Raw genomic sequence first — 19,903 nt, forward strand, 5'->3', positions numbered from 1 at the left:
TGTTTGTTAAGCTTATAAGCGCAAAAGTGACTAAGAGGTGCACACAACAAACAAAAAAACATATTTAATAATTATAATAATAATTATGAGAATAATAATAATAATAATAATAATAAAGAATTACTAGAGTAAACGTTGGTTAATTATAATTAAAATTTATTACGCGTATAATAATTATTTGCCTTTCACTTTTAAAAACACAAATTCAACTAAAGCAGTGTAAATTATAATAATTTGATAGACTAAGAACTAGGCACAAACAAAAGAGCGGTTCGAAATAGGTTTTCAGATAATTTAAAAATATTGTAAGTGTAAAAATTCTATTTAAAATTGTGTAAATTTGATTCGTTTTAGTTTTAGTTGTTTTTTTCTCAAAATTCCCCTTCTTTGTGTCTGTGTTTGCATACAATTTTACTAATTAATTTTATAGAATTTGTTTAATGAATTAAATTATGAATTATATATGTACGTACGAGTAAATTGTCGCCTTAAATCGTTTGTTGCGAAAATTATATTTAAAATGACATTTTGCTGTTCTTCGATTTACAATTCTTTGCAGTTTACCGTGTCTCTATACATCTTTAAAAATTATATTGAAGTTGGTGTTTTATAGGTTGCTCTTTTTTGTACAGTTGTGGTTGAAACTATTATTCTTGACTTGAAACGCTTTTCAGGGGATACGGGATAACCTACCTAGAACCGAACTTAAGAATCCCCTCCAGAGAGAGATCAGATCCCTCGATCAATGAGTAGATAGAAGGGCTGCTCCAAAAACGAGTGCACCTCTAGCTAGAACTGATCTGCGTGATCCTATTTACATATGTATAAGCTCATAAGACATAACATCTCTTCAGTTTTCAGGATGTTTATGGTATGAGCTCTTCTGCCGGAGCTCTTTTTTCTCAGTTCTTTGTGTGCCAAGAAACGTATGTATATTAGGATCTATATATTATAGGATCTGTTGGTCGTGGGGAGAATTTCAATTGAAAAATCAAAATTTATTGCATATTTCCATTTTTTTTGTTTTTGTTTTGTTATTGGTGTAAGTTTAGTTTTTACTCAAAATATTTTGCTTTGTTTTCGTAGGGGGTTAACAACACAATTTATCGCTAGATTTAAATTTATTTTTTGCATATAATAGTAAAAATTGATTTGAATAAAAGTGGTTTTTGTTTTTGTTTTGTTTGTAAATTATGTACTACAGAATGAAGAAGAAAGCAAAGATTAAAAGGGGGTTTCCTTATGTTTTTGTTGTTGTGTATGCAAGTATTTTTTGTTTTGTTTTAAGTTTTAATATAAACAAAGAAAAAACTAAATAACGCTTAAAGCAATAAAACCTAAAGACGAACCATATATATTTATTGTATTTTTTGCATTTTTATGTTTGTTTTTAAGCGGATTTCTTGGTAATTCCTACTACAAATATATATATATACTCGTAGAATATGTGTGTGGGGTGTATGTTCGTGTTGCATGGTGAAAGAAAACTATGCGATTGACGACAGACACATCCTACCCTATATATATATGTAGAATTAGTTGTAGATATAGTTTACGTTTATGCATATCATCATATATATATATAATTCATCGAAAAAATCAAAATCAATTCAATTTTATGTTAGACTTTTGTTTTGGGGCGTGGAAGTGGAAGTGTGGGGGGAGTGGTGTTGGCCATTGGTAGTAAAAACGAAGAAAAAACGCCGCTTGCACTGCATTTGCCTGCTTTGATTCACTAATTAATTATAATAATTATTAATTATATCTCTATATATATATATATATGTATGTATAGGGAGTTTCTTATGCTCCAAGTTGCTTTACACTTTAACGCGCTCCTCATCTTTCTCTATCTTCCTTCCTTCCTTCTCGCTCGCTTCTCTCGCACATTATCGCTCTCTTTCCTCTAAATATGTTTTTAGCATGGTCGTGGATTTTTAGCAAAATGTTCATCCTCTTCTTCAGGTTTTTGTTTTTTTTTTTTACACTTTTTTTGTTTGTGTTTTGAGGGTTTTATGTTTTTTTACGCTTAAATTTTGAATCTTTTTGTTTTTCTTTGTTTTCTTTTTTATAATACATATACAATAATTTTAATTATATAATATTTGTTGTTTTTTTTTCTGTTTTTTAGTAGCTGATAATTAAGAATTGAGAAAGAGTTGGTTGTTGTGTGTTGGTTGTTGAATTTTTTGAATGTGTTTTGTGTTCTTCGAATTTTCCTTCCTTTTTTCTTTAGATTTTGGTTTGCAATTGAATTTTGCTTAGTACTTGTTCTTTTTTTATAGTTTTTTATTATTTTAAATTTTTTTTAATACACTTCAACAAATTACAAAAAACATTCGACCCACATTGTCTGAAAAGGCTGTTGTTGCTGTTGTTTCGTTCTTCAATAACGTGAAACAATTGTTGTTGTTCTTGTTGTTGTTGTTTGTGTGTGTGCATTGCTGTCATTGCATATTTGTTGCAAGTGTTGAATGTTTTTGCTGTTGCTGTTGCTGTTGCTGTTGCTAAATACAAACAATTTGCAAAATGGTGTTTTTCTTTGTTGGTGGAGCAAAACAAAAGGGGCTCCAAAACGACGTGGCGAAGTCTGGCTCCAGCAGAAGCACTCAATCTTGTGCAGAGGCTGTTGTTGAATTTCTTTTGTTGCTGCTAGCGCTGCTACGTGTCTGGTTCAATTCGTAGTCCCTGCTCGCACTGCTCCTGCCTCACTGAGATGATCCGATCCTGATCGCCCGGGGCTGTTGCTCTTCCCTTTTTTGTTGTTGCTCCAGGTGTACTTTATGCGTGGTATTTGGTTATCGTTTCTCTTCTCTGTACTATTGTTTGGCTTTCGGCTCTCGCCTTTCGCTTCTTTTACAATTATAATTACATTAATTTTTTATAGTACTACTCTTCCGTGTGTGTGTGTGTGTATATGGTGTGTTTGTGTTTGTGTGTGTGTGTGTGTGGTGGTAGGTTTTTGTAGATTTTGTTACAGCATAGCATTTTATATACTATATATATCATTATGTGTAGGGGGATTGTGGTTATTATCATTCTACGGCTACTGTTACTGTTTACTGTTACTGGCACAATATCTCGCAAAATTCAAATCTTTTGAATTTTCTCGCCAACGACAACCGGATTGTTGCGTCGAATCTCCTGTGCACCGTGCTCTCTATAATCGAATGTGCAGTTATGTTTATCAGAATAACGATGCACAGCGCAGTATAATCCGCCGCAGCGACATTGAAAACCTATCCGAAAAGGAAGGGGGAAAACATATATATATTAGAAATGAAACTCAATCATATCTCAACACTCTACTCACCAGTCAGTCCAACCTTTTTGCGGCATTCGCCACATCGGTTCTTCTTCTTTTTGGCATCCTTATCATCTTCCTTGTCCTTGTCATCCTCCTCGTTGGCGGAGGCGGCTGCTTGTGTGGAAGTATTTGGACCGGTCGCCGATGTGATGGCTTCAGTATTGACTTTGGCAGCAGCAGCAGCGGCGGCTTCTACGATGATTTTCTGCAGGCAAAAGGAAAAGGAAAATAGAAGTGGCATTTTAATCACATGAACATATGACAGAACACTATCATAGAAAACTATCCCTATAAGCCCTATAACAATGCTAATACTATGTACTTTCTGTTCTTCCTCCTCCAACTGCATTCAAAAGCCTTGAAGATCTTTTTTCGAATCAGTTTTTCTCGTTTCGGTTTCTTTTATTATTCTATTCGACTGCTTTATCAAGTTTTTCTCGATGTTTGGTCTCCGCCGAGTGTTGATGTTGTTGTGTGTCACAGCCAGAACTGCCACAGTTGCAGTGGCATCAACTGGGCGCCCAGCCAAAAATTCCTAACCCATTCGATTCGTAAATATGTGTTTGGTACAGAAAAAGAGAGTGATCCCTCGCTGTCGTTGTGTTCTTGTGTGTTGGGGGGGTAGGAGGGATGTTTACCGCCCGCTTCGATGGCACAGCAACAGGAACGTTTAACGGGAATTCCTTGGTATCATGTGGCTTGGTATCCCCTGGCGTGGGCTTTCGCTTTGGACTGCTATCGACGATATCCGCCGTGTCTTGTTCCAAATCTAGACGGCGCTTCTGGTTATGACGCTCCGGTTGCTCGCCCCCCTCGGACTTGTCCATGGCTTTTGCTGCGTCGATGAGCGCTCTTTGGACTGGTCTCCGGAGTGGTCTTCCTGCGGTGGACACCTGCGACTGGAGTGTGGCCCAGACGGGAGGGGGTTGCTGTACGCAGCTTGCTGTTGGCCTGTCCCTTCGCAGGACAACGTCCCTTCTCCTTAGCGGCGCTGAATATAACGCTGCCACTCGGATACCTGGTATTAAATAGTGCTGCCGATGGAGGAGTTGCAATCCTCTTTTTTACACTAATGGGATGTGCTCTTGATCCTGATGCAGCAGCAAGCCTTTTCCTGGGAATCCTTGGCGCCGCTTGCACATTTACAATGTTGCCGGGCTGTTTGACGTCATGACCGGACCTAGATCCTGCGATGCCGATGCTGCTCAGGCCAAAGCCAACGCGGCCTTCGCTGAGGATGCCACTGCCGCCCTCCTTGCGCGTTCGATTACGCTTCAGCTTCTTCACGCGCTTCTTCAGCTGCAGTTCGCCGATGCGCGACGACTTCTTGGTGGGTGTCAAGGGGAAGGTATGCACATTGGCCGAGAACTTGACCCGACGCTTGGCACTGGCGTCGATGACCTTGCCGCCGCCCACCTTGCGTGACAGCGAGCTCTTCTTGAGGGCCGAATGGACGGACACTATGTTCGGGGCGCTGGCACTAGAGCACGTCTTGGCAGAAGGAACTTTGGCAACAGACGTAAGGGGGGTATGTACGGCAGAGACTGTTCCCCTGCGAAGTGGAGGCGATCGTTGGAACTCTTGGCCTGCAGCATCGCATCGAAACGGAGGAGAGAGGTGTAGGTGGGAAAGGAGGTTAGTGCCGCCGGGCGGCGCCAATAGATCCAATAACCGCAACAATCAGTACCGTTGGCCGACAGCAGCTTCGGGGTTTGGGCGCCCGTGCCCGCACCCCCAATTCCCAAAGTGGAGACGCGTCCCGTGTTGATGCCCATCGTTGCAGCTCCCAGGCTCCCAGCAATCCTTCCGCCCAGCGCCAGGGCCCCCGCTGCGGAGCGGGGATTGCGGCTGATGCGCCGCGCATTCAGAGCCGTCGAATCGATCGCCGAGATACCACTTGTCCGCAAGGGCAGGCGATTGATAGCACCACAGCTACTGGCCTTGCCCTTGGGCTTTGATCTGTGTAAACCACTACCGACGACCATTGCTGGGAATTTTGAAATTGGAATTTTTTTTATGGAAAATCGAAATTTTGATTCAGAGCCTAAAATGAATATTTGCAAGGGTCAAGTACAGAAAATGTCAGGCAAGGATTGCTGGGATCCCACGATTCAAAGTGACACTAAACCGAACAAAAAGGTAATGCGAGTGGGTTCTGCGAAGTTTGTCGATGTATCCGTTCGCTTATGGGATCTTTTTACTGCGAATCAATGTCTTTCGCTTAGTGAGAGATCAATAGATCATCTCTACAAGTCTTTTAAGCTCCACCATCTTGGGAGAATAGCTTATATGCAGATACGTAGATGCTTTGCTTTATCTTAGTTCAATCATATTTCATGTTTATAATGCATTCTCATCTGGTGACTTAGAGAATACTCCTTATATCTTTGGCCTTTTGCGGGAGTCCCATTCTTTTCAGTTTAATGTCACTTCGTAGGGAGCTTCTTTGGGCGTCTTTAGGCGTCATTGGGCGTCTTTTGGTGCCGGGCAACGGAGCGCAAAGACGTGAAATCATAACCTTACCTTCTGAACAGCTCCAAGTGGGTAGCTCCCACGGTGTAGATCATATAACACATAAAATTAACACAAACGAAACACGAAACAAAATAACAAAATAAACAAACTGAGAAAGGCAGACACAATGGGTCGTCTACACTTGAATCCCCTTTGGGTTAAACAGACAACGAATTTGTTCTACAACTTGACTAAAATAAACACTGAATTTATATCCGAAAAGCAATAATTTTTGCAACAGATTTTGTGATAGACTGACGACTGTGAGAGAGAATCTACATCTAATGAAAAATCTTTGCCTACAAATTCAAAGCCTACATTTGTCATCTGAAAATATATTTGTATATTTGTGGAGTGGCCCAAGTGATCCCGATCGCTCCAGAGTGCGTAGTGAGTGTGTAGATCCGCTGTGTGTTGCGTCGGCACTCACCTCTTTGACATCATTGTGTGGCTGTTGTAAGCTGGTAACTGTGGGCTGTGCGGTGTTGGTGATTGCAATGGCCGGACTGAATGTGGGGCTAGGCTGTGGGCTTGGAACCGAGACAGGTGTACTGCTCACAGGTGGCTGTTGCTTTTTTCTAAGCGAGTCCTGCATAAACGATATCTGAATTAGTTTGTTCTCATCGATTGATGCGGTACTTACCTTGTAGCACACCGAACAGAGCCCATCTGTGGCTGGGTTACCATAGAAGCCGCAACCAGAGCGGCACATGGGTTGCATTGGATTCGATTCACGTTCCATGGCTGAAGCTACAGTGCCTCTATTTGTCTGCGCAATTGCGAGCGAGTGTCTTGGCTGTTTATTATTTTTATATCTTCACTTTCGCCCAGCGAAGTTCCGTTTGTTTGCTGCTGACTGTTGAGCGGCAGCCGACTGCTCCTTTCCTTCCTGCACTCTACTCTGTCAGTCGTGGGTGTGTGTGTGGAAGCGTGTTGATTCGTCGCCGTTAATATTTTTACTGTTGCTTTAACTGTTTTGTTAATCAGTTCGTCCAATTATCCAGGCTGACTGCGGCTTCCTCTTGTAGTTTTCGCTTCGTGACTGTGGATATGCTGCAATCTCCAGGCAGATTTTGTTGCAACCGTAGACTGTAAAAAACGAAAAGGGAAGAAAAACAGTTAGTCATGCACATCGATCGATATCGTTAGGAAACCATTGATGGGCGATATTTTCGAACGAAATGGAATTGGAAAAAGGTACTTCGCGATTAAGTTACCAAGATAATTACAGTTAGATAAGCAAACCCAGAATGTTGTATGTAAACGTTCTATACATTTCGAAAGTAAATATGGATATGAATGAAATGTATAGAAAAGAACATACGACCGTGACGTTTTGAGAGAGAATAGTATCCAAATATCATCCATATAAGGGGCAAAAATTTTTGTTGTGCTCGACACAAAAATAAACGACAAATATCGCCTGGGAAGGTGCCGTGCCGCTGCAGCACCCCACCCAAGTGCAACAAATTTTCGCCTTGCATTACAAAACACTCAATGAACAGAGGCAGACCTCACACCAAAAAAAAAAAAATGTTGCAACAACAAAACAAGCAAAACTATGTTGTTTTTTTATTATCTTCTCGTGTTTGAGTGTTTGCTCTCTTCAAGGCTGTCTCAGTCATACCACACACACACACACTTGCACACAACCAGAGATACAAAAGAGAGACAAAAAAAAGACGAAGCTTAAACCAGTTCCCACAACAACTGGTCACACTAGAGAAAGAGCGGGACAGAGACAGTTAGTGAAGAAAAAAGAGGCAGTAGTAAGAGGTAGTAAATTAAACGAGTTTTGTTTCATGTTTTAATGAATTTAAAGCAGCTGCACCTCCTAACGGTAACACACATACACACACACACACACGTAACAAACATTTGTAGTATGTATATTTTTTTGTAGCCAATTGTTGATAACAATCGCAAGTATCGATATCATACCCATTGCGATCACTTTACTTTCGCAAAGCCAGGCTTTGACGGACGTGCCATCCATCACGGGGAAGAGAAAACGCAGATTACGAGAGAAACCCCAAAGAGTAAAAGCAAAATGGTAAACGCACATCAGCACACAAAAAGGCAGCCATCAGACGAAAGAGAGATAGGCAAAGGGCGAAAGAGTGGGAGAGGAAGAGAGCAAAGAATGAGCACAATTATGTTTACTGTTATTTTCAATGCGACGCTGCTGGGAGCCAGAATTGAAATGGGCACACGCACACACTTGTACAGCTTTGAGCGCGCTTGCGAGTGTGAGTTCTGTTATACTCAAATTGACCTTAGTGGTGAATGTTATAGTGAATAACATACATTCAAAAGCTAGCCAGCGGCTAGCAGAGGCCCACTCACACACGTCTGGGGCATAAATTTCAAGAATTTATTACGTCCAATCCAGGAGGGGGATCCCTCTATTGCACAACTTTTGGTCGAAACTTTTACCAACACTCCATACACACACACACACAGACAGGGTGTAGCTGGAGCGTTGTGGTTGTGTGCGACCGCAGCAGAGAGACGACTTTTACATTTACAACGTAGCATGGGGAGTATTTTTTTTTTTTTGTTTCCTCAAGCCACCACAACAGCGACGCCAGCAGAGCTCTGTGACAGCGATGGTGGATTTTACTTTTACATGGAAGGGGGCGAACCATATGGAAGGCGAGGAGGCAACTGTCGCAGTCGCTGCAGATGTTAACGTTGGCAGAGACGCTTCCCTGTTTGTATTGCATTTACAATATAAATTTTACATATGTATGTATGTATGTACATGCTCTGCTTGGTTGCTGCTTTGCTTGGGCGCAGAAATAAATAATTTGTTCCTCCTTTTTCTCCATTTTGTATGCGTACAAGTTTAATTATGATTTATAGTTTTACTCCAACCATCGGAAACTATGTAAATATACTATTATACATATGTTTGTCTGTCTGTTTGTTTGTGGGTTTAGTTGATTTCCTGCCGTTTGCCATTTAATTGCAAAGACAAAACAGCTGTCCGTCACTCTTACACACACAAACAGTATGACAGAGGTGACATGTAAAGCCAATGGGGAGAGAGAAAGAGATAAAACACACACAATGTTAAGGCAGGGAAGAGAGAGACATGACACACAGGCCAAGAGTGACAGAGGGAGGAAGGTGGTCATCAAAATGTCAACAACAAAACCAAAAAATTCCCCACACAACAATTGGCAGCGGAGAGAGACAGAAACAGGCACCACCGCCAGCCAGCGTCACAGAGAGAGCACACTCACACACATTTAGGTAGTATGTACACACACGTATGTATGTATATTATACATACAGACGTCAACAAGCACGCGCGGCTGCTGCGCCTAAAGTTTTGTTTTTTTCTTTTTCGTCCAATGAAATCAACAAGAATAAAAGTTGTGTAGTATATCTATGCATGTATGTACATACTTCTCTATATATTTCAACATATGTTTGCTTGCTGCCTATAGTTTATTTATTTTGTTTTGTGTGTAGACTTCGTCTTCCGTTTTTGCTAGCTATTTTTAAGCGCAATACGCTCATAATCTCAAGATACTAGGAAATCATATGAACCGTTCAGCCATCAAGCAGTGTCGTCACTGTTTTGCTCAGTGTGACGTCATTAGCGGCTGCTGTCACATATCAAGAGATAAAGAGGTGGAGCGAATGATAGGCCAAATGCGCATTTGTGTGAGTTGCATAAGGAATAACAGCAATCACAACGGAACAGGCGTACAAAGAGGAACAACTAAAGCAAAACCAAAAAGTGCCAAGTGCGAACAAATTAGCAACTAAGAAATTGGCGCGTGGGGGAAAAATAAACAGCAAACACTATACAACACTACACACATTACGCAAGTCAAAGGCAGATAACAAATGAAAGGAATGAACGAACAAAAGAATACCCCCTATTATGTACACCCCCCACCATGCGACTTATTGATAACGCTCAATAGGGTATAGACAAGTCGAATACCATAGAAGGAAAGGAAAACTCTGTCACAAGGCATGTACATATGCATGAGAGGTGAGCCTCTCCTTTCTTTAAGAAACACATTTTAGTTTCATAGAATGATGATCTCTCTATAAGGTAGCCCCGCCGAACCCCATAGATGTGAAAACTCTGATAAACTGGACTCACACATACACCCACCCATACAGGTTAATGTGCTGTTGACCTGCATTCAAAAATACTGAAATTTACAACAGGAAAGACCCAAAACAGAGAGATGATGATGATGATGGGCATACAACAACCATATAAAAGGTAAGGGAGAGAGAGAGAACACCAAGTAAGAGAGTGAGAGAGATAGAACCCCCGTGCTGACTCACATTTGCATATTAATAAGCGAGCAGCAGGGCAAGCGGAGCAGACAACCGACAAAAAACAACAAACACATGTACTATATGTTGATGAAATGCAACAAAGACACAACATCAGGCTCCGAAGCGCGCATTGAATTATTAAACTTTATTAAAATGTGCGCAAAAGGAGCAGAGGAGAGCGAGAGACAGGCACACAGCAAGATGGCCGCCCAAAGGCAGCTCAACGAAAGCTGAGAGCTGAGAGCTAAGCTCTGGCCTGAGCTTTAAAACGGCCAGTTGCCGTTCCCGTCTCAAGAATGCACAGAGCTTCCGGTCACGGTAGAAGCGACTCGAGAAGTAGAAGCAAAAGGAGAAGAGAAGCCATAGCCTTTATGACAATTACTTAAGGGCAAGATAAGGTCGGTGGGGTACAGCTATGTATATGCGGTGTATGGGAAACCAAAACTAGTGGGAGGGATAGGTAAGCTTTTATGCTGGAATTAAATTTCTTCTCCGACGAATCAACTGTGTATCCGTGCAGTTTCTGCATTTGATAAAGAAATGTATACCTGCATGAACAATAGTGTAAACACCGACAACAACAAATGGCCGATCGTTTTACATCACTTGAGCTATGAAATCAGGTGTTTTTTTAGCACTTCCAGCTGCAGGCATAACAGAATATAAATCAGAAGTTTATTTAAGAAGGTATTTATTTGTTTTTCAACCTTTTTCAAGAGTCAAGTGCGAAGATATTATTACAAAAATTCCACTTGGAGCAACTACAATACTCCAACAACAGGCAGGCAGTTATTTTCTCGGGAAGCAGTACAAATTTTTGATATAGCTGCACTGCTTTAATGAATCAATATCATTTCCTTTAAATGTCTTCACTGTTCAACGACTCAGCCTACGACTAAAAATGGAAAACACCATACGCACAATCAATCAATGTTCCAGATAGGAGAAATACCAATTGAATTGCTTCCAAAATTAGAGTTGAAAGCAACAACAAAAACAATAAATGTGGAATATAACGGCAATTGGTTGGCCTCCAGCGAGCAAAAGAGGAGGACCCACTAGAGAGGAGAATCAGAGACGAGGCACGAGAGCGTGCCGCCCATCATTAATCAAAATAAATTACAAACTAGGAACGGGGGGCGAGGGAGAAGGAAAAAAAAGTGATATGACGACTACATTTTGTGAAGCAAAACTCTCGGAACTGAGAGGCTTCGGACCAAGGAGTGTTATTTTCCACATAATAAATGATCGCACGAATGGGCGGAGGAGACCGTCGAGGAAGAGGATGTGGGACCCAGACAGCTTTGATGCTCCACTCTACCTTTGAGCTCCATGTTTCCGGCGATTTTGTTGCGAAAAATTATTAAAACTGAAAGAACACCCCCCGAAAAGTAATATGAAATAAGACTCATGAACAATTCATGGATGGATGAAAAGGTCTGGCCTTTCAGACACCGAGGAGTGGCTTAGGATTAAACGAAAACCACAACGAAGAATCGCATGGAAACACCTGTTCAAAATTACACACAAGACGAGAGAGAGAGAGAGGCAGCACACAAAATAAGTTACCATGAGCACGCCGATGATGTGCGATAGGTCAAAAAACTCTCCAGGAACGCGTGCACTTGAATGTGGTATAGTCAATGGATGGAACGGAATGGATATGTGGTGCACTCAGCACATAGGGGATGGAAGGAGAGAGGGTTTATTGATTTGTTTTGTTTTGTTTTCGGGGAACAGAAGGGAGAACGGAACATGGAACCGCAGAGAGCTGTGCGGCTGCGTGGCAGGATACCAACAATCAGCAAAAGACAGACAGACAGAGACAATCCCTCCTGCAGACTTGAACCGATTTCACCTTGAACCCAACTCTGGTGTTGGGTCCAAGAGACAAAGACCCGCCAGCAAAAGTCAACAACAATGGCGGCCATTAAAGAGGATGAAGAGAAACAAAAATACACACACACGGGAAACACTCTCAAACGTAAGACCCTGGCTAAAAGGCCAGCAATATATATGTTGTCACATTTCGAGAGCAGTGAGAGGAACGGACGGGTAATCGTTATCGAGTCACTGCTGCATATTTACCTATCGAAGTGGAGATGGAGTCTGGAGTAGGGTTCCGTCCAAGCCCGAAACAAAAAGTCAACAAAGGGAAACAGAGGAAAAAGGAGTACGACAGACAAAAGAAGACGAACAAGTCATTAGTTGTGGTCTCTTGTCGCCAACACTCTTGAAAGAAGATACTCTTTAAAACAAACGTACATGATTAATAAATATAAAACAGGTGTTAACAACTGTTTTTCCAAATGCTTTTTCCACGTGTTTCTTTCGCGTTCACGTTTCAAAGACAAATGTTCTCAAAACCGAATCGTGTACGTGACGTCGTTTGGCTTTTGCTTTTGGTAGAAAAATATGTGTTGGAGAGACGGAGAATGTTAAAGGTGGTTTCTGTTTCTCAATCGCAATCATATTTTGACTCATGTCACGCTCTGTCATGTTTTGTGTAGTGTCATACGAACACAGCATTTCTGTGGTAGTATCATACGAGCTTACGACAGCTCTCTTCGCTGTTTTTTTCTCTCTTTAGCCATAACTGACCTCAACCCACAGTTCTGTATGAGCATCGACATTGATTGAAATGATTTTCCCTCCGACCCATAATTAATTACCCTGTAAATATGTATAATTATATAAAGCAGACTTGCATATAAAGAGTGCAAAACGAACGACGAACACGTTCCCAAAGTGCTCTCTGGTCTGGTGCTCCTTTAAAAAAATTGCATTTATAAGAATTTACGAGCCCCAATAATTCACTTGAACCAAACCATTTTTTATGAATTATGTTGGAAGGAAGGGGAGTGTGCTGCATGCAGCACACGCAGCAGTGGCCATAAAAATACGAGAAGAAGCAGGCGTTGGCTCCGGACTGTTGATGGGTTGTGGGGAGTGGGAGGTTCTGCCAGCGAAAGTCACCATACAATACTGCTCCTTCCCAAGGTGCACAAATACAGGGTAGGGCATTCACAATCTTCTAGTTTCCTTTTCTTTTGTTGCCTCTCTTACGCTTCTTCGCTCTCAATAAATATAGCAGAAACAAAACATGCGATTTTTGTGGAGAGAAACGTTTGATAATGCCACACCTTGTACACATTACACCTTGCATGCTCTCCCTGAAACTCTACCACATGCTCTCCTCTATCATTCCTTCTCATCCTGCTCTACAGGTCAAAGAATAACAGAAAAGGAAAACAAATGGCAAGGTGTGCAGTTACAATGCTTATGCTCCTCTTTCTGACCGTGTGTGTGTGTGTGTGTGTGCGCGCGGGAGTGCGACAGAGACAGCGATAGCAATCCCTAAATTGTTATAAAGTAGTTTTTGTAGTTGCTTTTTTGCTGTGAAACTGGGGTCGGGGGACGGACCAACACGACTCCGTTTACAATTACATACTATACATACACACAAGCGCACACACACACACACACGTATCGTAAAGATTAATGAAAATCGCATGGGAAAATGAAATATGAAACGCTTCAGGAGAGCGCGTCCGCGTCCACATGAGTGGCTCTTGGCTCTGGAGAAGGTTCAAAACCAGCGGGAGGAGACGGAGAATGGGAGAGTTGACATTTTCAACCACCGCGACGATGACGATCATATGGAAAAACGCTGCAGGGGAGCCGAGCCGAGCCGCCTAGACGTACAGCAGAAGAAAAGGAAGAGAGAGAGGAAGGCAGAATCAGTAGCAGCAACAGCGGGAGCATTGCAATGGCAGAGAGAGCGCGAGAGAGAGGAGTGAGCCAGAGAGCAACGTGTGAGCAGAACTAATTGGCAAATTGATATTACAGCAATAATACCAAGAGAAATACCACAAATTACCGTATAGTGGAAACATGCGGGTGGGGTGGGGAATACTTAAGGAAGAGAAAGAAGCACAGAGAGAAAGATCCCAAAACCAATGAGAAATGACGAAATAAAAGCTAAATTCTAAATGTATTCCTACAGTCAGCGCTCACTGTACTTCGGACCCCACCCCGAGACCCTTACTTTATGGGCTAATCAAATCACTGAAGCAGCGCAAGAGAGGGGGGATCTCTCCGTGGAGCACTTCAAGAACCATCCCCAACATGAACCGAAACAAAATGCAAAGAAAAACCAGTTTTATAGAATTCACGAAAAGTAAGTGCACAAAGGAGCAAAACAAATAAAACGCGAGAGCAAATAAAACCTCTGTCCGGAGAGACAAAGAAAAAGTGCTTCGGCTCCGACTGTCTGCAGTTTCTCTACTCCCCTCTCCCACACACTAAGTAGCTGTATGTGTCTCCCTCTTGCTAAGAGAGACTAAAAAGAGACGCCTCAACGATCGGTTTTATGGGAACTGAAGGCCGTTCAAAGACTATTTGTATACCCTTTCAGAGGGTAGGGTATTATAGTTTAAGTCAACAGATTGGCAGCAAACATTTGAATACTCTATACAGTTTTATACATATATCTCTAAGATCCTCCTTTTCCAGCTGGATTTCCAATTCATATAACTCTTTCAAGGGTATCCCACCCTTCGTATAGTCATTTGAGCTTTGAAAAGCGCCTCGGATCTGGTAATTTCAATGACTGACATTCATTCGCTCGCTCGCTCGTCAGAAAATTGCGAATAAAGACGACGAAAACAAAGCAATGACAGATGCGGAAGCCTTGAGTCCGTGGATGGCTAGATGGCTGGATGGCTGGATGGATGGATTTAAGCTAGAAACTTTTCTGAACTGCCATTTTGTGCTATTGAACTTTGCCGTTGGCCATTGGGCGGGCGGTTGAACCTTGCCGGAGAGTGAGCAAACCCCGTCAATACCCTGGGAGTACGTACGAAGGCGGCAGCTGAGTCACGAGACATTGAGCTGGGAGAGAGATGATGACGCTGCTCCTCTGTTTGGACGATGATGATGATGATGTTTGGGGCGGTGGCAGCAGCACCATTTACATTAAACTTGATTTTTATTGATTTATGCATTTACTGATTTCTGTTGCTTCTTCTGCTTCGGCTGCTGCGCTGCTGCTGCTGCTGCTGATGCTCTCTTCTTTTTCCAAAGGCAATGAACTGTGAGACCAAGAGCAAGACCAAGACCAAGACAAAGAAGCCGTCGCGAACAGGGCGAGGCAGCAGCTCCACTTCGCTCCTTTCCTTTCCTCTCCGCTCCACTCAAGGAAGCAACGACAGCAGCACACAAAGGCAGGGCCACAAAAGTTTCGCTTTTCATTTTGTCTGGCTAACGGTGGTATGGTATGGTATGGTATGGCTCCGACAGCTAACGGTGGTTGCCATGGTTGCCAGATGTGGTGAATATGCGCGTCACAGAGGCGTCTGCTTTTGTGTTGGATAAAAAAGCAAAGGAAACAACACCGAACCCGAACGAACGAACGAAGCCACGGCACGGATTTAAATTGCAAGAGAAAAGCGCCGCCTCAACTTTTCCTTTTGGGCGCACAACTTTAATTTCGTGGGTGGGTTGTGGGTGGCGGGCAGAGCTGGCGGCGGAGAGTCAATCGAGCGCCTAAATCGATTCCCACAAACAAACAAAAAGAGCAGAAGGAAAAACCTGTACAGCAAATTGGAGAAAATTGAAAAGAGAACCACAATAAAGAGATAGATATAACAATACATGGTGGAGGGGAAGGGTAGCCAGGGAAAAGAAAGGTTAGGATGGATGAGAAAATCGATGTTTGAAAGAAAATTGTTTGTGGCTCTCGGTCGGGTGCAAGGTGAGCCGCCGCCAGTCGATTGGGATTTGCCCCCTCCTCCTCATGCTACCCTTCCCTTTGGCTCCTCTCTTTTTGTGGCCAGCTTTTATTGCTATTTTTTGTGCTTTGCTCATTTGTCCGGAAATTAAAATTGCATTAAATGTTTGAACATTTTAAATGTTTGCGCACTTGCTCGTAAATTAGATCTTCGCCTCATAAAACATCCAAGGTTTTCCCCAAGGATTTCCCCACGATTTAGTTTCCCTCTGCTAAATATAAAAGTATTTATAGAGCAAACTCTCGTATTATTTGACCTAAATTTCTTCTTATTTTTTGGTTTATACGAGAAAAAGAAACCAAAAAGATTTTCCGGGAAAAATGTTTCCTATAGTATATTTTTGGCCACAAAATACTCGTACATATGGATTTATGGATATTATGGGTGGAATCTGTTCTCCTCTAACGATGAAATATTCATCGGAAATTGATTGATGAATCCCCCAATCAATGATCCAATTTATGCAGAAGACCATTTACATGTGGGATCTCTCTATTGGAAATATGTGCATACGCAAACGATTTCTTCAATGGGAGCCTCATCTCTCTCTATCTGGCTCACAATCGGAGGTACAGTCTGTCTCATGAATGAAGGGAATACTACATACAACAAACAAAATTGCATAACTTATAAAAAAAAAAGAGAAAAACAAAGCAAAAAGAAGATCAAGTAAAGGGGATTAGAGTGGTATAAATAGATCTCAACACAAAAACAATTTGAAAACAACAACGAAACTCGACGACAAAACTGCGCGAAAGAAAGAATCAACGAAGAGAAACAACTGAACTGAACTGAACGAATCGAAATGACAGAACGAAACGAACCCGAAGCTCAATCGAATCCGATCGTGTGTGTGTGTGTGTGTGTGTGTGTGGGGGGGGGGGGGGAGGTGGGAAGAAAAGTGGGGATTGTGGGGCGGGAGGAAGGGAGCTTCTGGGAGGGCGTGCGTTCGTTTACACGCGACCTATAAAAAACAGACGTAACAACAACAAAAACAACATGGGAAAAAATGGGGCCGCGGGCATACACGCGTCGAACACCAGACGGCGTCCGCTTATCAGTTTTCAGTTGTTTATATAAAAAGAGTGAATGAAAACTCAATTTCGCAGGAACGAAGATTGTATTCCCTTCCCTATGCTCGTGCGATATCACGATCCTCGCGGCAAATGTTTGTTCGTGTCCGTTCGCCTATGGGATATTATTTACAGAAAATCATTGGACGAATATACCCTTCTTGAAAAGGAGTATTCAACCCATTATACCATCTTCTCTTCGCAAGGGTATACAAAATTTGGTCTGGCCGAGACAATAGAAATTATGATAAACATAAATGAAATTATATGCGTAACACAAATAAAGCGGAAACAAATGTGAATAAATTGCGACGTGTACGTGAGACGATTGACGGCGATTTGTTTGTTTTTATTATATTATATTATTCATTTTTAGTGCGAAAAATTTGTTTAAATTTGCACATTAAAATATACAATAATTTAAAAGAAATAGAGAATTCAGAAAGAAAGGCGACACGTGTTGTTTATCCAACTTTTTGCCAAGAATTTCAAACAAATATATGTTTATTTCTATAGAATTATTTACTCAAGAATTAGTCGCAGTCGAACGGGGAAAGAAGGTTCTCGAAACTAAATATTTCTCTCCCTGAATCATGCAGGGGAGGAGTGCAGAGGTTAGGAAAATCTATATACCAGCCTTGCCTTGGAATTTGAAACAGCACACACACACACATGCATCCAGACACCCACACAAGTGTTATCCATTATCATATTACGATTTCAGCTGTTTGGATTTCTGATTCACTAGCAGGAATTGAGCGAAAAACATGTTTGTTTGTCTATACAATCAAAAACAATTAGCGCTCCGTTTCCCTCTCTTTCCTCTTACTCTTATCTGTGTCTTTGGGCGCCCTATCGCGGTCTACTGTTCATAAAAACAAAATTTCAACAAGAAATGACGAAACAAATCATAGAAACTTCAAGAAGTTTGGCTCTAAAACTCTACTCTAGCTTAAGGGTTTAAAATATAGAAACACCTACATATAATAAATTTATGATTAAATAGGACGTGTAAAAATGTATTCTATGTAGAGCAAAAAACGTGCCCCACTGGAGATAACACATATTGTTTCCGATAATTAGGCGACACGTGTGGGATGTAAAAGCAACTGCAAACACAGTGAAACCTCTTACAAGTGTTACAAGGTGAGCGAGAGTTTGATCAAAATGCAAAAAATAAAATAGAAAAACAAACAGCAAATGCCAAAAACAATGACTCACCGAGACAGAGAGCATGACAAAACAAAAAGCAAACAAATCAGCTGATTGTCTGCCAGGGCTGTCAACTATCTGCCCTTATCCAAGCAGTACCTAGGGTTGCCACAATGCACCCCTATGCACAGGCAGCAGCTGATTAGAATCTGAAGATAAATAATGCAAATAATCTGCTGGCATATTGTGGGACTTGCTGCGACCATATATGACTATACAGAAGATATGTGTTTTGTTCTGGTCTATGATTAGGCGCGACTTTAGCATGATGAGTCATGCACAAAAAGTTCCAGTCACGCACTGCAGGCAAAACCAAAGAGAGTGCAGAGCGCACACACAGAAGGAGTGACAGAGAGAGAGAGAGAGAGATAGAGCGAAGCGTGTGCGAGTGCGGATAAAGCAATTTTCAAGCAGCGCGATAATGCGGAAAATGTTATTTAAATTATACACTATCTCCTATTCCCTCTTTGTGTGCGTGTGTACTTGAGCTATCAGTCATTTGTGGTCGACTTATCAGCCACGTCCTCTGCTGGGTTTTTAGTTTTTTGGCAAGTCGTAATATTTTGTTGGCAGTGCAGCCAGAAAATTTGTCAAAATACACTGCACAAAAAGAAGAGAACAAAGGTGCCAACGAAATGTGAAGGTTCGCCTGAGGATGGTGTATGTGTGATGTGAATACGGTCTACCCAACAAAGTATTTCTAACAATTTACACAAAATTTTTTACCAAATTTAATCCCGTTAATTATCACTTCATTATTTCTTTTCTGATTTTCTTTCATTCTTCATTGATTGTCTAGGGTATCTCTCATTCGACTGCCTTTCAACGCTAATCCTTTTCCTCTCTCTGGCATCAGTTTTGCCTTTTGCTTTTATTTGCTTTTCTGTCCAACTGCTATTTATTTTTTGTTTCCACTTTTTTTTGTGTTTCGCGCGACATGGCAACGCTCGCCTGTCCCATACACAAACACACACACCCAACAGAGTGACGTATGTCTGCCATTGTGTGTGTGCATGTGTGTATAACGTCTGCCGTGGTGAGCAGAGAACATTCATGTTGAAATTTTTTAGCTGTTAATGGTGGTGAATAAGCATTTTTACAGAGACAAAATGAAATAATAAATTTTCTTTTTCTTCGCTGCAGCACTTACTTTTTTTTAATATTTCGACTTTTGTGGTATTTGCACAAATTTGAAAAACAAAAACTCAGAGTTTTGTTTAAATCACAGTTGTATTCTATTCAATTTTTTATGTGGCTTCTATCTGCTTGCTTTTGCAGAACTATTATTAATTATGATTAATTTTTTGTTGCGGAGAATTGCACAGGGATCGTTGTTTTGCAGAAGGAGGGGCAAATAATATATCACAAGATTATGCACGACGCAGTTGCAGTTGTAGTTATATATCTTTTCTCAATATGTATTTGTAGAACAATTTAAAAATTTTCCGTTTTCTTGGTCACAACGCACACGGTGACGACGACGCTGAAGCGTCCTGCTGGTGGCTCGGCACCTTTGGTCGCAGAAAAATCGTAATATTATTTAAAATTATTAACACACACACAGAGCTAGGCCAGCGAACGAGTGAGCGAGCGAGAGAGACAGCGCGTGTGTAATTTCCTAACAGTTGTTGGTAGCTGAAGCCAAAACGCAACGTGGATCTGATCCTCCAAACGCTCGAAACGCTCCAAACGGG

The 19,903-nt window shown here is 41.5% G+C and overlaps 2 protein-coding genes across 3 annotated transcripts; both read right to left on the reverse strand.

The window, feature by feature from the left end:
* Window positions 1-2,265: 2,265 nt before the first annotated feature.
* Window positions 2,266-19,903, reverse strand: LOC6594909 (AN1-type zinc finger protein 6). The gene is made up of 5 exons (XM_002020081.2): window positions 19,360-19,903; window positions 6,465-6,910; window positions 6,252-6,410; window positions 3,314-3,512; window positions 2,266-3,239 (listed from the first exon to the last, which is right to left on the reverse strand). The coding sequence occupies exons 2-5, from the start codon at window positions 6,561-6,563 to the stop codon at window positions 3,091-3,093; spliced, it is 606 nt and encodes a 201-aa protein (XP_002020117.2). The 5' UTR covers window positions 6,564-6,910; window positions 19,360-19,903; the 3' UTR covers window positions 2,266-3,090.
* On the reverse strand, window positions 3,675-6,011 carry LOC113565199. Of its 2 annotated transcripts, none has more exons than XM_026986658.1 (2): window positions 4,995-5,525; window positions 3,675-4,893 (listed from the first exon to the last, which is right to left on the reverse strand). In XM_026986658.1, the coding sequence occupies exons 1-2, from the start codon at window positions 5,290-5,292 to the stop codon at window positions 4,094-4,096; spliced, it is 1,098 nt and encodes a 365-aa protein (XP_026842459.1). In that variant the 5' UTR covers window positions 5,293-5,525; the 3' UTR covers window positions 3,675-4,093. The 2 variants fall into 2 exon arrangements, 1 of the variants encoding a protein (XP_026842459.1); XR_003408518.1 differs by lacking the exon at window positions 4,995-5,525 and adding an exon at window positions 5,831-6,011 and having other exon boundaries at window positions 4,831-4,893.

This window comes from Drosophila persimilis, unplaced genomic scaffold, assembly GCF_003286085.1.
Source record: "Drosophila persimilis strain 14011-0111.01,24,50 unplaced genomic scaffold, DperRS2 tig00000000-arrow-pilon, whole genome shotgun sequence".
NCBI lineage: Eukaryota > Metazoa > Arthropoda > Insecta > Diptera > Drosophilidae > Drosophila > Drosophila persimilis.